General features: G+C 36.3%; 2 protein-coding genes and 1 long non-coding RNA gene across 3 annotated transcripts in view; 1 reads left to right on the forward strand and 2 right to left on the reverse strand.

The window, feature by feature from the left end:
• Positions 1-8,863, forward strand: part of LOC136809713 (uncharacterized) — a 39,317-nt gene extending 30,454 nt beyond the window's left edge. Inside the window, exon 3 of the long non-coding RNA XR_010847014.1 lies at positions 8,509-8,863. This is a non-coding gene — a long non-coding RNA (uncharacterized lncRNA). The remainder of the gene's footprint in view (positions 1-8,508) is intronic.
• LOC136809711 (E3 ubiquitin-protein ligase MARCHF8-like) lies at positions 810-11,243 on the reverse strand. The gene is given in 5 exon segments (XM_067066251.1): positions 810-1,123; positions 1,125-1,394; positions 1,781-2,029; positions 4,981-5,124; positions 11,109-11,243. Coding segments are annotated over 4 exon segments (708 nt in total). The 5' UTR covers positions 5,080-5,124; positions 11,109-11,243; the 3' UTR covers positions 810-1,033.
• Positions 11,244-13,104: 1,861 nt separating this feature from the next.
• Positions 13,105-14,561, reverse strand: LOC136809714 (uncharacterized). The gene has a single exon (XM_067066253.1). The coding sequence runs from the start codon at positions 14,531-14,533 to the stop codon at positions 13,394-13,396; it is 1,140 nt and encodes a 379-aa protein (XP_066922354.1). The 5' UTR covers positions 14,534-14,561; the 3' UTR covers positions 13,105-13,393.
• Positions 14,562-14,957: the final 396 nt, after the last annotated feature.

Consider the following 14,957-nt stretch of genomic DNA (forward strand, 5'->3'; position numbering starts at 1 on the left):
GCTCAACAGTTAGTGTTTTGAGCACTCTGATGACAACAGCAGTCTATGTTCGCTTACCACTGAACTGATGAAGACTCCTGGGAGGGACGAAACATGTGTCTGCGGATAGATACAAATGATGATAAAAGAAAAATCTTCAACGAAGCAGCATTATCCAATAACAGAAGAAAACACCAAAAAAGTAGGGAAAGTTTAAACCGATTCAGAGGAAATATTCATTCTAGAAATATACCCGTGAAAAGCTTTGAAGATTTTCTGTAAAATAATAAAAAATAATAAATAAAGCCATGGTAAAATGAAAAAGGTTTCTATGTACAAAGTAGAACGATACCAATACCTTCCCAAATCACTCTCACCACCAACCATTTCATGTTAAAAGAAAATTATTTCAATATTTTAACTTTTTTGGTGGTTGGTGACTTGAAAACATTTGGCATCATAATATTAAAATTTACATCATAATTATTAATAATCTTTATCTCAATAAACAATATCTCATTTTAAACTATAAAAATGTAGAAAAAGAAAAAGAACTAAGAACGGGAAAACACTACCTGAAGCTTGGCAAGCCCAAGCAACGGTACAAAAAGTGTCAAAAACTCAAGAGCTTAAAGAAAAGATTACCCATTTTAAGGTAATTGAGGACGTCTGGTCAAGTAGTTGGTACTAAAGTTTTATAGCAAAGTGAATCTCGAGTTTGAGAAACTACAAATATGAAACTTTACAGAACCAAGTTAGCTCTTCCAAATGAAAAAACATGTCTTATCTTAAGAGTTCCCGGGGCAGAAATCATCGTTCGTCAGTTAGTTTATCTCAGACCACTCTATACGAACCATAGAAAAAATCCACTTGAAACTGAATATCAACTGAAGGAAGATGACGCGGACTCTAGCTAAATGAATATAAGGTACTTGCTCATATACATTGTATATGGCGCGCATACTGATGAAATAAAGCTATAAATGTGTAAATAATTTGAAAAAATCTAAACATCAATATAATAAACAGAAAGGTATTTCCCGAAAAGAGGAATTTAAAGTTTGCTTTCCAGCTGATTGTTCCCTTCAACTAAGTCCACTTTATGTTGTTGTCTTTCATCTTCGGGAACACTCTTAACATAAATCAACCCTATTGAAGGCCTTCAAACGCATGAAGAGATGGACGTACACCTTACATTGCACGTACATGAAAACTACTCCTCCAAAAAATCCAATAGCAACAACGATCAGTTTGGTCCAAAAAGGCCACTTGAGGTTTCCATCTTTGACCTCCTCTACAGTGCGGTCAATGAGCACCCATAATGACCAAATGATACATGTGACAGCTACGATGTGAAATGCAACGGAGCAGAGTATTTTCCGTCGTTCGCTGTGCGTCAACGCTAACGTTTTCCACTGAAAGTACAAAGATACAAGACCTGTTGTTTCTTCATCATGATATGAAAAGGGACCATGAAATAGTAGTGAGGATATTAATGTAATGGCGTGAAAAAAATGGGCGGTTAGAGTTTGTCTAAATTCCTATTTACAGCCTGATTATTCTCAAATCCTAATCGATTTCTATGATGTTACTTTCGCGGTTTCACGTCGTATTTTTCTGCTACATATGAATTACGAAACTATCGATTATTTCGTGACGAGAGTAGGCTCAAGAAATAAGATCGCTGAAAAGGTTTAATAAGTCAAAAGATCGAAGAAGACTCGACCTAGAACCCAGGTCTAAAGCACAAAATGTTTCTTCATTAACTTTTCAGAAAAACTTCAGACCAATTAAAATTCACCTCTATGATTGGCTTGACAGTGGAGTTCACTTGATAATTATAATTGCACAATTCACAGGTTTTGGCATCCGTAGCCTTGATCCACTTTTGAACACATCCCTGGTGAACGTAGAGCAAAGAGCCAGAGCAGTAACAAGGTGTGATGAGTTCGTCATCTTTCTCTGTTTCACTGTGACATATCTTGCAAATGTTCGCCCCATTTGAGATGATAGAGAGCACTGAATAACTTCTTTCCGGCTTCTTTGATTTCTAGGTAAGTGAAAAGAAATAATCATATAATGTAATATACAACTGATCAAAAACAACACGTCTTTTTTGCATGAATATTTCGGCCAAAAGGCCTTTCTCAACATAAAAATGAATTTCTTTGACAAGGTTTTTAAACATATCGCTATATACACCAGGGAAAACATAAAAGGCATATTGACAATTTAAAAAGTGATTAAGTAATAAAAAGTAAGAAAATTATTAAAATGACGTTTGTAATGTACAATTAAGGTTAAAAGAAATAAATTACACTCCAGAGAATAAATAATAGAAAATGATGTGCGTTAAAAATCTGTTAAAAATCAAATCAGTTTTATAAATTGAAATCCCTAATGGAAAGGAACAAAAGAGAATAAACAAAAAAGAGTCAACCTAGCCGTAACCAATTGTCACTTCCCTCTCATTCAAGCCCTGAGGATCAAATGTCTGGAGTTTATTTATCCAGAAATCTTCGCGTACCCGAAGACTCTGCTCATTCTGGGACTGATCTATCAGTGTAAATTCCCAGTCCTCCATACCATTATGACCCTCCTGACAAAAATGAGAGTGAAATGACATTTGCGGGGCTGTCTCACCTGCACTGCATTTCCGATAACAGGCTTTGTAGTTATTAAACCTGTTTCTAAATTTTACAGTACTACCTACGTATTGTTTTTGACATGATTTACATGTCACGAGGTAGATAACATTCTCGGAATCGCAGTTCAGGTGAGACCTAATTTCATACTCCTCAGATGTTATCGAGCTCCTAAAAGATTTTGTTTTAGAAATAGAAGGACATATCAAGCAGCGTGTTTTTTGACATGCCTCAGATTGGCCGTCTGCCTTCTTCGGTTTTGAGAGTTTAGATCGAACAAGAAGGTCTTTGAGGCTTTTGCCTCTCTTAAAGCCAACAATAGGCACATCAGAAAACACCTTGCGATGTTCTTCATTCGCCGCTGAGAGGAGTACCTGAATGTCCTGCAAGACATTTTTGATTTTGGCAAAGGCAGGATGATAAGTTATATTGAACACCGGCTTACGTCCACGAGTTTTTTTATTGTTTTGCTCTCTAAAGAGCAAATCATCTCGCTTCGGTTCTCTGGCCCTAAGGATCTCTTGACGAACCAGTTTATCACTGTATCCTCGCTTTTTTAGCCACAATGCTAGCTGGTCGCATCTAAGGTCAAAAAAAGATTGTTCAGAACAGATGCGATTTAAACGCAAAGCTTGGCTATATGGGATAGCCTTTTTTGAATGAAATGCGTGGCACGAGGATGCATCATATACTGATGGGTATCAGTAGGTTTGACATACAGGTCCGTCACTAACTTATCATTAACCCTAATGACTTGGACATCTAAAAAATTGACAGAAGTCGGAGAGTATTCAAAGGTAAATTTGATGGAGGGATGAAAGCTGTTAATCATTTTCATGAATTCTTGAAGGCTCTCTTCCCCATGCTCCCAGATCATAAAAATATCATCGATGTATCTCCACCAGATTTTAGGTTTTAACTCACAAGCACCCAGAAGCCTTTCCTCCAAGTCTGCCATGAAAATAATAGCATATTGAGGGGCCATTTTGGTCCCGATTGCGGTACCCCTCTTCTGCTTAAAAAATTGACCATTATGTTCAAAATGATTGTTTTTTAGAACACATTCAGCAAGTTCAACCAAAGATTCAGTTGAGATTTTTTTGTCTTGCCTTTGGTCAAGTTTTTTTCTAACAGCCTCCAAACCTTCATCATGAGGAATATTAGGATAAAGTCCTACGACATCAATAGTACATAATAAACTATTCTTAGATAATTTTGGAAGCTCTGTTAATTTTTGTAAAAAATTATTGGTGTCCTTTTAATAAAAGATTTTACTGTTTTGGCAAGGGGTTTAAGGTGATAATCAAGAAAGGCTGAGATGTTTTCGGTATAGTAGCCACAGTTGGAAATGACTGGTCCCAGGGACGCTCGAAAGACGCTTATGGATTTTTGGGAGAAGATAAAACCTGCCCAACCTAGGATTATTCACAAGAAAATAGTCTAAAGTCTTATCAACCTATATCACCCCTTACCTTTATGTTTAAGAGACAACTTTCAATAACATCAATGAGGTGACTTCCACCAGTGTCTGTTAGTTTTTCATAGACACTCTCATCCCCCAACCGAGATTCAGCCTCTGCCAGATAGTCATCTCTGTACCACACAACCACAGCTGAACCTTTGTCAGCCTTTTTGATGATAATTGAAGAGTCATCTCTTAAAGTGTCTAAGGCCTCCCTTTCAGAGCGTGTAAGATTATTCTATGTCAATTTTGTATCAATTTTATTTATCTCCTCCTCCAAACGACTCAAATATACCTCAATGGCTGCATCTTTACCCCTGGGATTAAAGGAGCTTTTTTTAACAAAAGGATTAGGAATAAACTCCTTGTCGTCATCCCGAAAATGCCAACGTAGCCTAAGTTTCCGACCAAAAACCTCAAGCTCCTCCTTAAGTTTGGTTTTATTAACTTGAGAAGGAGTAGGGACAAACTTCAAGCCCTTTGAAAGAAGAGATACTTCTGATTTTGATAAATTTCTTGATGACAAATTTATGACATTTTCACTTACAAATTTTCCTATATATCTTTTAGTTATATCATCCTTATGTAATATACAATGTATTTTAAATCAAATACTTTCTAAAATTTGTTCCTACAACGTTTCAATGTAACTTTGGTCTCAATCGTAGCAGCCTTTTACAAATAGAGGTTATGGCAAATTTTCTAAAGAACAACTCTTTCAAACTGTTCCAAAATAAACCGTTTATCTGCTTATTATATATTAAATCCAAAAAATGAAGGAATTGAAAACAAACTTTATAAAAAAGTCAAGTTTTTTGAACAAACAGATGAAGTCTGAAGAAGATAATATTAATATTTATACAGACGAAGTAATAAAAAGATTGGAGCGTATACCTCTTCTTTGATTTCGTTTTGTTCTTCATCTTCTTCTTCTTGAGCATGTTTTTCCAACAAGCCAGTGATGGGGGATACTACGACTGTCTGTACTGGCATCTTCTCTCCTCATTCAACCAGTGATTTTCATTTTGTTTTTATCGACTAAAAATATACAAACTACATTTTTGGACTTTTTGTAAATAGTCTTCTTGGTTGAGCAAAGAAGAACATTTTACAGAATAACAAACGTCATTATTTTTAAAGCTTTTTAGCAACAGAGAAAAGAAGACGAAAAGATGAAAAGATGCACCATTCAAGTTGAACCAAAAGGAAAAGCAAAAAGGAAAAGTAACCTTCTTGCCACAAAATTGAAGCATAAATTAAACATTATCTCTGAAAATGAGATTAAAAATTCACATCAAAAATAAGGGTTGATAAGATTTTCACTTTAAATTGGTGTCTACAATGAAAAATGAGATATTGAGTGTATTTAAAATATGATATCTCTGATAAGTTTTCCTTTTTTCCTTTTTTCATAATGTAATATAGAGTGAAAAAACTATCCACCCGTCTCGGCAATTAGTCTGTTCTGCTGACCATTTTAAGTTATAATTCTAAATATTAGTAGCATACAAAATTGCAAAATACAATTGACACTTGATGACATGTGATTGTAGTGTAGAAAAGGCTATGATGTAAAGTTGATAATGTCAACTGGGCATGTCATGTCTTGGGCATTGATTAACTCTTCAAAAAAGTAGTATGTTTGGAATGTCTTCCTGGTATACTTTGCCAAATGACAAAAAAAAAGATAATCTTTGCTTTTTGTCAAGGTTTTGAAAATTGAATGAAAAAAATATCCCCTCAAACCTCAAAGAAAGAATTTAAAAAATGCTCTGAAAGATTAGAAGAATTATAGAGATTGGCCCAAAAACTCTAATCACATTGAGTATAACCTATCAAAATCATTTTAAAATTTATTAGCATTAGAACTATCCTTCATTTTTTTTATTTTAGACCATTTAAAGTCACTTTAGCACTGATCTTATCAGGAAACATATGTTTGCATGGATTCCATATTTTTTTAGGTACACCAAGCTGCATGATTTTAAGAACTTTGTATGGTTGATGAATTTTTACCAAAATCAGTTACATTTCTTACCACACTGAATAATCTATTTGCCTGTAATTTGTAAAATTATTTAAGCCCTATACTAAATGAATGCAAGTAAAAAGGATCACTCAAACTTGCAAGGTAAACCCAAGGTATAAAAGCTTTTGGCCCCCAAAAAGGGGAGCATGTAAAAACTGTTACAACTAACTCTCTTTAATTTGATATTCAAGGGGCTAAGACTTTTCATCGAATAAAAGTTAGTTTTGAATTAAAAAAAGATTCGACTTGTTGATTGACCCCTGGTTTTGTGTCCATATCTTCTATTTTGTGGGTCTCTTTTCCAGGGGTTTCTCCTGTTAGCGACAACAATGATTAGTCCAAACAAACTCGTCTGTCTTCCAGACTGTTCCTGATTAACTCTTCAGAAATCTCTTTCTTCTGATTGGCTAGTTTCATTTCTGGATGTTTTGGAAAACCTTGCAGCAAAGGCATCTCAATTTTCTTCCTGAAAAAGTTAAGGAAATGGCATGGTGGTCCTCTAGAAATTTCTCATGATTATCCTGAAATGATCTTCTGAGATTGCTCTGAGCAATAAGCAAAATCTGCGAAAAGGTCTATATATAGACTGTCATATATGAATGATGTCATGTTGAATGATGAAAAACTCCAGCATCAAAAAAATGATAAAAAAAAATTTATGCACACTTATTATATAATATAGTCAAACGTGCGCAACGCACTGGGCTCAACTTCAGTGGCTTCAAATTATTCATAGGCCCAATTGTAGACCCCAGATATTTACCCAATGAACAAGTGTGCCAAATTTCAACCAAATCCGACCATTTTGGAGGCCTGTAGGCTGCTTCAAAGCTTTAGCCTCGTTTTGGCAAAAAACTCGTCCCCAGGCCCCAAAAATCTAAATTTTTGAAAAATGCAAAAAGCACCCCCAGATATTCACCCAAGGAACAAGTGTGCCAAATTTCAGCCAAATCGAACAATTTTTGAAGTCTCCAGGCTGCCCCAAAGTTTTGGGACATACACACACACAGACACACAGACAGACACACACACACACACACACATTCTCAGATTCTAACTCAACTGAAGTTGAGAATAACATTCTTGCAGTTTAGTCCCATCCTGGGTGTGAAATTTTTCTTCTTTCTTCAAACACTCACATATCGATTTTTCCCACGCTTAGCGTCATCCCGACGCTATAGGGTGGGTGGGTTGTATCGGATGTCGCTAAGAAAATCTACTAGAAATATCGATTTTCGAGGCCCAAGAGATGTTCAAATTTCCAGAAAACTATAACTTTCATACTTATTATTTTGCAGGTAGCAGCCTCTTTTCAACAAAACTAAAACATCCTCACTTCAAATTTGTCTCTTTTTCACAGCATCAAGAATAAACCCGTATAGTAAAATGCCAGAGACGCTCATAAAATCAGGTCTGTAAATCAAGCACACAAACAAATTTTTTTCCAGCGTCATAACTTATGCGGGTCTGGGAAACAATCTGTGTAAAAGTCATATACCGAAACCACTACTAAAAAAACAATGGAATGTAATATCAAGCAGAAGGGGAAGCAACTTCTCTGGCAGTGGAACATCAATACCTGAAGTGAGAAAGGAAAAAAAGGTTTTCAACGATTTTTGGTATATTTCATAATATGATGCTAAGGGTGGGAGGGTTTTTTTAATTAGCATCGGAATGACGCTAAGCGTGGGAAAAATCGATATGTGAGTGGCCCGCGAAAATTCTGCTCAGTGACTCAGCGGGAATCAACCAGTAGTCGCACTAGGAAATCAAGCTTTCAGAAAAAGCAACATCAAGCTTTCAGAAAAAACAACATCAGTCATCTACATGACGGATGTATTTGCAACAACAAGGATGAGAGTTATCTGAATCAAGTTCAAGTTCCCAAGACAATTAATTAAAACTTGAAAACTTGTAAAATGAGACAAAATGACCGGTTGCGAACTTGCAGCAGCCAGAATATCAAGAAACCAAATTTTGTCATTCAATTCCCGAGACAGCTCTGATTTTTAAGGTCTTGTTTACAGCCTAGAGAAATGTTAAATTTCGTTTTCCCGCAAATTTGTCACATTATGTCTCGATAGCCTCATTCCTACGGAACTTACCCTTAGAGGCAATCGAGCAAGAACAATAGAAAAAATCTTTATTTGGCTCTGTAGAAAAATTGCAAAATAGAAACTCACTTAAATTCACAATACTGATTCTTTACCCCAAAACAAAACTTTTCTATTTTGTAAGTCTTTCTTACACTTCCCCATACGCAAAATATAGAGTACTTTCGTTTTCCCCCAAAACTTGCGAGGGAAAAATGTTAAGACCGCGTGTTGTCCTCGCGGACTTTCCCAGCGTAATTTATTTGTGTGATGTCATAATGTTTTTGTTCTCTTTCTCAGATTATTACTGACGGCACTTCAATCGCTTACGAGATTGGACAATGGTTGACAATAGATCGTGATACAACAATTCGATGACGCGCGACGAATGAAAGTTCATTTTGGGTGGCTTGATAACACTCGTAATTTCTTTATTTTTCTAGTGTATTTTGTTTTTTCGCTTTAGAAGAAGGGCTATGCGGTAGAAAATAAGGTTTTATACCATTATTTTTAAATTTGATATTTTAAATGCCTATTTTAAAGAAAAATTCGTAAGTGGGCGGAAAAATAAAAACGCCTTTGTTATGAACGCCCGACTGCCAAAATCTCGGGATTCTGGGACTTCTTTTGAGACGGGGGTTAGACATAAAAACAAAAAACTTTTTGTAATCAAAAATTATATTTTATAACAAATATATTGAAAAGTAATAATTCGTTATATATTTATAAACAAACAGTTCCATCAATATGCCAAAAACATTTTGTTCAACCACCTTCACTTCAAGATAGGCCACCATAGAATGAACTTCCTTTTATAGGATGAACCATATTCATGTGGCTTTCAGCCTTACACTCCATCACTTACATCACTTACAGCCAATCAGAATTTGTTAGCGAGCGGTATTCATCCAATCAGAATCGCGTAACATGATAGCGAAAGTGAAAGTAAAGGCAGAAATATATTCTTTTTCGACGTGATTTGCATATTAGAACAGAAAGTAACGCTAATTTGTCAAAGATTTGTTTAAAACCACCTTATTTTTTGTTGAGTACAGTATCGCCTAAATTTATCGAAAAAATACGCATTTCAACATTAATTTTAAAATCTCTTTTATTGTTAACTCTTTTATAGTTAAGTATCCCCGGAGCTCAACTCGGAAAGGAAAATAAGCGGGCGGCACCGCCCTCGTAGTTTAATCCCGGGATTGAAAAAACCTGGAAAAAACCTTTTCCGTACATATATAATGTAGCTAAGGAATTTTAAAACACGGCCAGAAGTAGTGATTGGAGGTTTTTGTAATTAGACAGCATGACAAAGGTTTGTTATATTTTAGCATAACAAAGACAAACTCAGGAGGCATATAAGGTAAATTGTGTTTTGACTGCTTTTAACCATTTTTCTAATAAAGAATATCTTCAAACTTGACTTCACTGCCGTAGATCTTTTACTAGGGAAATTTATCTTCAAATTAGTTTTCAAGGTTGGCTTGGCTCAAATTTTTTCATCTATGGCTCAAATTTTAGGCAATTATTCATAGTTTTTGAAAATGTTGATATCATTAAAAAACGCCAAGTTATTTTTTCATAAATCCCTTTTGAAGTTTTGCGGTGCATTTTTTTGCTTGTGAGTCAACAAACAATATTAGCATTTTCGCATAGCATTAATCTTTGATACGCATTTTGGTGGGACCCAGTATGGATTCCACGAAATCTCGCGCCGAAGATATTTTTCTGTACAGCAAGCCTCACGCCAAGCAAAATTTCTTTTGTACCAACATTCAATTTTTCAATAAGGGTGCAAGATGGGAAGAGAGGCGCATGCGCCAACATGATTAATAAATTTACGCGAGCGTAAGCAAGCGAAAGCAAATTTAGCCAAATGAAAGCTAAAAATCGATGGATTACGGAGTCATTCACGCCGAGCTTGGAATTATTACTTTACACCAACTGAAAATCAAACAATCTTTGTAAGTACCCTTACGCCAATGTGCCAAAAACGTTTCAGTTGTACGTCAAAGATCTTTGGTGTTAGTTACACGGAAATCCATAGGGGTGGGACGCTAGTTGCCTAGTTCAGGCAATGTCAACCGAACCCTATGGAACCGATTCTTCTAATCGAACCATCAACAGTCAGGCACATCCTGGCAAATGAACAGGGTATTTTTCACTTGCGACCATTGGCAAATGAACGGGGTTGAAAACGAAAGCAAACAAAAGTGACGTAATAGCGCCGAATACCCAGTTTAATTGAACCGGGTTGGAAATATTTTGCTTCATTTCAAAGAACTGCATGGATGAAATTTTTTTTCCATGGGTCAATTTTGTCTTCGAAGATTGAGGAAACTTTTAATGAAAAAATAAAGTTCCCAGTTTTCTTCCTTTTTTCCCTTTTTCAGTTTGAAGTTCATTTTTATTCATTTTCACGCTTTTAGCCTGAGACGTCCTGTCTCATTTACACTGGGTGACGAATACCCCATGCAAATGCTCACCCCGTTCATTTGCCAGGATGTGCCTGACTGATCAAATTTCATTGAACGAAATCAAACGATAGGGTTAGATTACCAAACTTGGTCGAACGGATTTTTTTATTTTGCTCCAGTGTCCAGAGGCAGAGAGCATCACCAGACGGTCTTGGACGGTGTAAATCGAACGAATCAAACGCCAAATCAATTGAACAACGCAATTGAACACAATCGAATAATTGCAATTCGATTGTTGAACGCAATCGAATCGCAATCGAATATTACTCAGGATTTGCCGTTCGATTACGATTGCTTCAATTATATACGTTCAATTATCAAAAAAATGATAAAAGAATAAACTTATGCACACACACACACAGGACACATGCATTGTGTGTATAGCTAGCAAAAGGTCTATAATAAATAGGACTTTCTTACCTAAGTTAAAATATTACCAGTTATCAGGTTACAAACTTTCTCTGACGTCTGAATGCCAGCTGGTATTTCTAATGAAATATTGGCTTTTGTGGTTTTATTTGAAAGCTGTTCAGTTGATGAGTTGCTGAGTACAGTCGGGTCCAATTTTATTGGAGTTTTTAGACATTACAGCCTCGTAATATACTTTTCGAGGTTCGACTAGAAAAGTTGCTGCTGGCTAGCATAATATTTTATGATATAATATAAATAATTGAGTATGAGCAAATCCGACTGAGAATGATGAAAATTATTTTAGGGCGGATGTAGCTCAGTAGAGAACTTACTAGACGCCCCGCTAGCGCCCACCGCCCAGAATTAGCACACTGAAGAGAAAGTGTATTCTCCCTCTTGGAAAAACTTATAATATTTCCCATCGAAAACGTGAAATCTTTTCCGCCACAAATAAAACTTTTGGTGACGAGTTGTGATCCCATTAAATAGCAAATCTGGTAAAGCTGGTCTGTAACTAGGGGGTAACTAGCTAATAGTCTGAGAAGCACTTTATGAGGCCCCCTCCAGCGGACCTTCATTTTCAATTCACGTAATCACACATACCCAAGCATCCACGCAAACTCCGGGGGGGGGAGCACTCGATTTCTAAGCAACGACATGTGCCGCCAAAAAAATGGCTTCCAAAATGGGACCCTTACTTACAGTGCAGCCCTTGAACAGTGAAAAGGTACCCTTACAGTGTAGTTTGATTTCACATCTTAGTTTGCTGAAGCCACCTGAAAATGAGCCCAAAATATCGACACAATGTGCAAAACAAATCAAAATGGGTGCGAGTCAGTCAAAACTATAAAGATACATCCGATTTACATGCAATTCAGCAGTCCCCAAACACACCCTTGCAGTGTCTCCAGCTAAAAGAAGACCCTTGTAGTCCACTCTATCAAAAGTACACCCTTACAGTCTTACAGTGCATTTCGAGAGTCTCGAAAAACCTACCCTTAAGAGCGCTACATGCCGTGGGTCGGACCAAACTGCTGGGTTCTTTACCCCCTGCCAACCAATCGCTTTAAAGAATTCTCACGATAGTCTAATGCATGTAGGGGGAATATTGCACATATACAGTAGCGTGGTTGCTCGATCAAAATTGGGCGAGACTGGGGAAACAATAATTTTGAAAGTTGGGATTTTGGCGCCCCCTATTAAAAGTGAAGTTAGTATGTGTGTAAAAATTAGGCGAGCGAAGTGAGGACGAAAATTTTGGGTTGTTTCATCTCTTTTTTGCTGAAAATTGCTAATTCTAAGGTGTAAAAAAGCAAAAAAAAAGGGGGGGCTGGAATTTAGTAGTGACGCCTTTTTGCTCCCCGTGTCTCTCGGCACCCCCAAAACAATAGGGAAGGCACTGCCACCCTGTCCCCTGCCACTACACTAAAGCTCTAAAGAAGCCTGAAAATGTTTCGATCGGACCCGCTAATTCTATCGCGTTTTAAGATTTTGTTAGCTCTGGCAGATAAAAAAAGTACTATAGGAGATCTCGGTTTCGTAAAAATCACGACAGTTTGAAATATTTAATTCACATTGGTCTTGAGGAACTTGCACAATATTTCGATGGAATCATATTGAGAATGGTTAACTAAACATCCCGGAAAAAAACGAGCACCTGACCAAAAACTGGAAAATTTTCTTATTCCGTTTCGTTTTTTGATGATTTTCGAAAAAAGGAGCCTTTCAATACTGACGTAAATTCGATTTCGCAAATTAATGCAGAAGCTTGTCAACAAATCGAATGTTTGTACCCCAAAAACCTGGGCCTCCAATATTTGAAAATGTTGCAAAGTTGAAAAAAGCCGTGAGGTTAGTGTAGAACAGGGAAAAGTGAGTAGAACTTGAATTCTGGGAAGTGGAATATTAGCCGAAACGACGGCATTCGTCATTGCTTGCAAATTCAGAAATTAACCGTGTCTTTAAAAATATGATGAAATAAAAGTATGAATTTCACGAGAAGAGATAGCATACCGTAGTTTATTGGCCTACCTAATATATTAGCGAACATTATGGTTTACGGACCGTAATGTACAAAGTATGAGTGGATAAGGGTTTCTTTACAAAAGTACTAAAATTTATCTTTTTAAAGTTTTTCTTACGAATCGATTAAACACTAAAAGAAGCACAAAACTGATTATCACAATTTCAAAATCAACGTTCTGCACTTAACCAGGCCAAATAAGTCTTCAGATAAAAATTTAAGGATTCTCTTGGTTAGTAGTTAGTATTTTCATTTTTAGTAAAATTAGTTTTTAGTTAGGAGAATGCACATTATTTCTCGTGTTCGTAGTATTACGCGTAGATAGCGTCCATTGCATATCTTGAATTTTCTGTTTGGTCTCACTGATCTCGTCATCAGTAACCAGTAGAGGTTTCTTCCATTGCAATCTCTCAAGTTTTGGAGTTGTCGAAATTATTGGTGAAGAGGATACTTCTTTACTGCTGGTTGGCGATTTCACATTATTCGAGTCTTCCCTTTCAACAACATTTAAAATCTGTTTAAAACAAATTCCACAGTTTGTTTCACGATTTGCATTCACAATTTCGTTGGAATTTGTTACACAACCATGTAATAATTTACCCTCTTGTTTACTTTTGGCAGTTTTTTTCCCTCGATACGACTTGTTAGCTAGAGGTGGAGTGGCCCACTGTTTATTATGTGATAGGTTGTGCGAAGTGAGTTGTTTGTCTGTTACTGGTATGATTTTTAGCATCTCCTGAAATTCATTGTTTAATTCTTTATAACACCGTTCATCCTGAGTCAATAGTTCATTCTGAAATTCACAAACTTGATATAATCCTCTGTGATCCAATTTTTCACTCAAATCATCTTTAATAATCTTCTTTTCAACCATAGATAACGAGTCGGCACCGGCAACTAAATCCAAGAACTCGTACAACATCAGTCGATCAGATACCAGTCGATCCACACGTTGTAAAAGCTGTTTCAGGCGATCTGGTGCCATGATTTTTCCACATAATTTTAAAGCTCTCATGACGTATTTGTCTTCTAGTCCTGCATGGTCAGATCCTTCGTACGTTTGAAATGATACTCTTGTTACTCGGAGCTGAGAAAAACTTGTAAACCGTTTCTGGAGTAGTTGAATGGCTTTGATGACGACTTTCAAGTTATACGCTCCGTCCTGATGATTGAACGTTTTATTCAAGATTGGATAAAAGAGATCACCATTAAACACTGTGATGAGATCATCAAATTTGACAATGGATGTATTGTGCATACTTGGAGTGCTGACATCCTCACACGATAATACTGAAATTGAAGAAGCAGGCAAATGTTCGGCAAATACTTTTGGATGAAAACCGAGAGCTTTGCTGAGAGTTTCCAGCTCCTCCCACGACCAATTACCATCTTTATTTGGAAAGTCTTTCATTTTCTATTTGTCTTGTTTTATTTTACTTGTCCTATAAATAAAAGAAGATACCAGTTTTATTGATTTACACTTCAGACAGAATTTTGTTAATGCAATGTCTAAATACCAATACTTACTCGTAAGAAGACCAATATCATACTAAATCCTCGTTAAATGAGGTTAATTCTGGTTCGAAAAAACTTCTTCTTTGTCTTCTCTACCGAACTCCTAGTCAAAATGCAGAAGAATTTTCTGCATTTAAACAAAAATTGGAGGAAACTATCAGAAAAATTTATGATGTTTCTCCTACTTTAGCTATTTTCCTCGGCGACTTTAACGCAAGAAACTCAGTTTGGTGGACTGGTGACATTACAAATTCTCAAGGAGAGGACATTAGCGAGTTAGCTTCACAATATGGGTTACATCAACTAATTGATGAGCCGAC

The sequence above is a fragment of the Clytia hemisphaerica genome, unplaced genomic scaffold (assembly GCF_902728285.1).
Source record: "Clytia hemisphaerica strain Z4C2 unplaced genomic scaffold, Clytia hemisphaerica genome assembly, whole genome shotgun sequence".
Classification (NCBI taxonomy): Eukaryota; Metazoa; Cnidaria; class Hydrozoa; order Leptothecata; family Clytiidae; genus Clytia; species Clytia hemisphaerica.

What these genes read in the sequence shown, in the direction of transcription:
- LOC136809714 (XM_067066253.1), bottom strand. Translation starts at nt 14,533, where the DNA reads ATGAAAGACTTTCCAAATAAAGATGGTAATTGGTCGTGGGAGGAGCTG.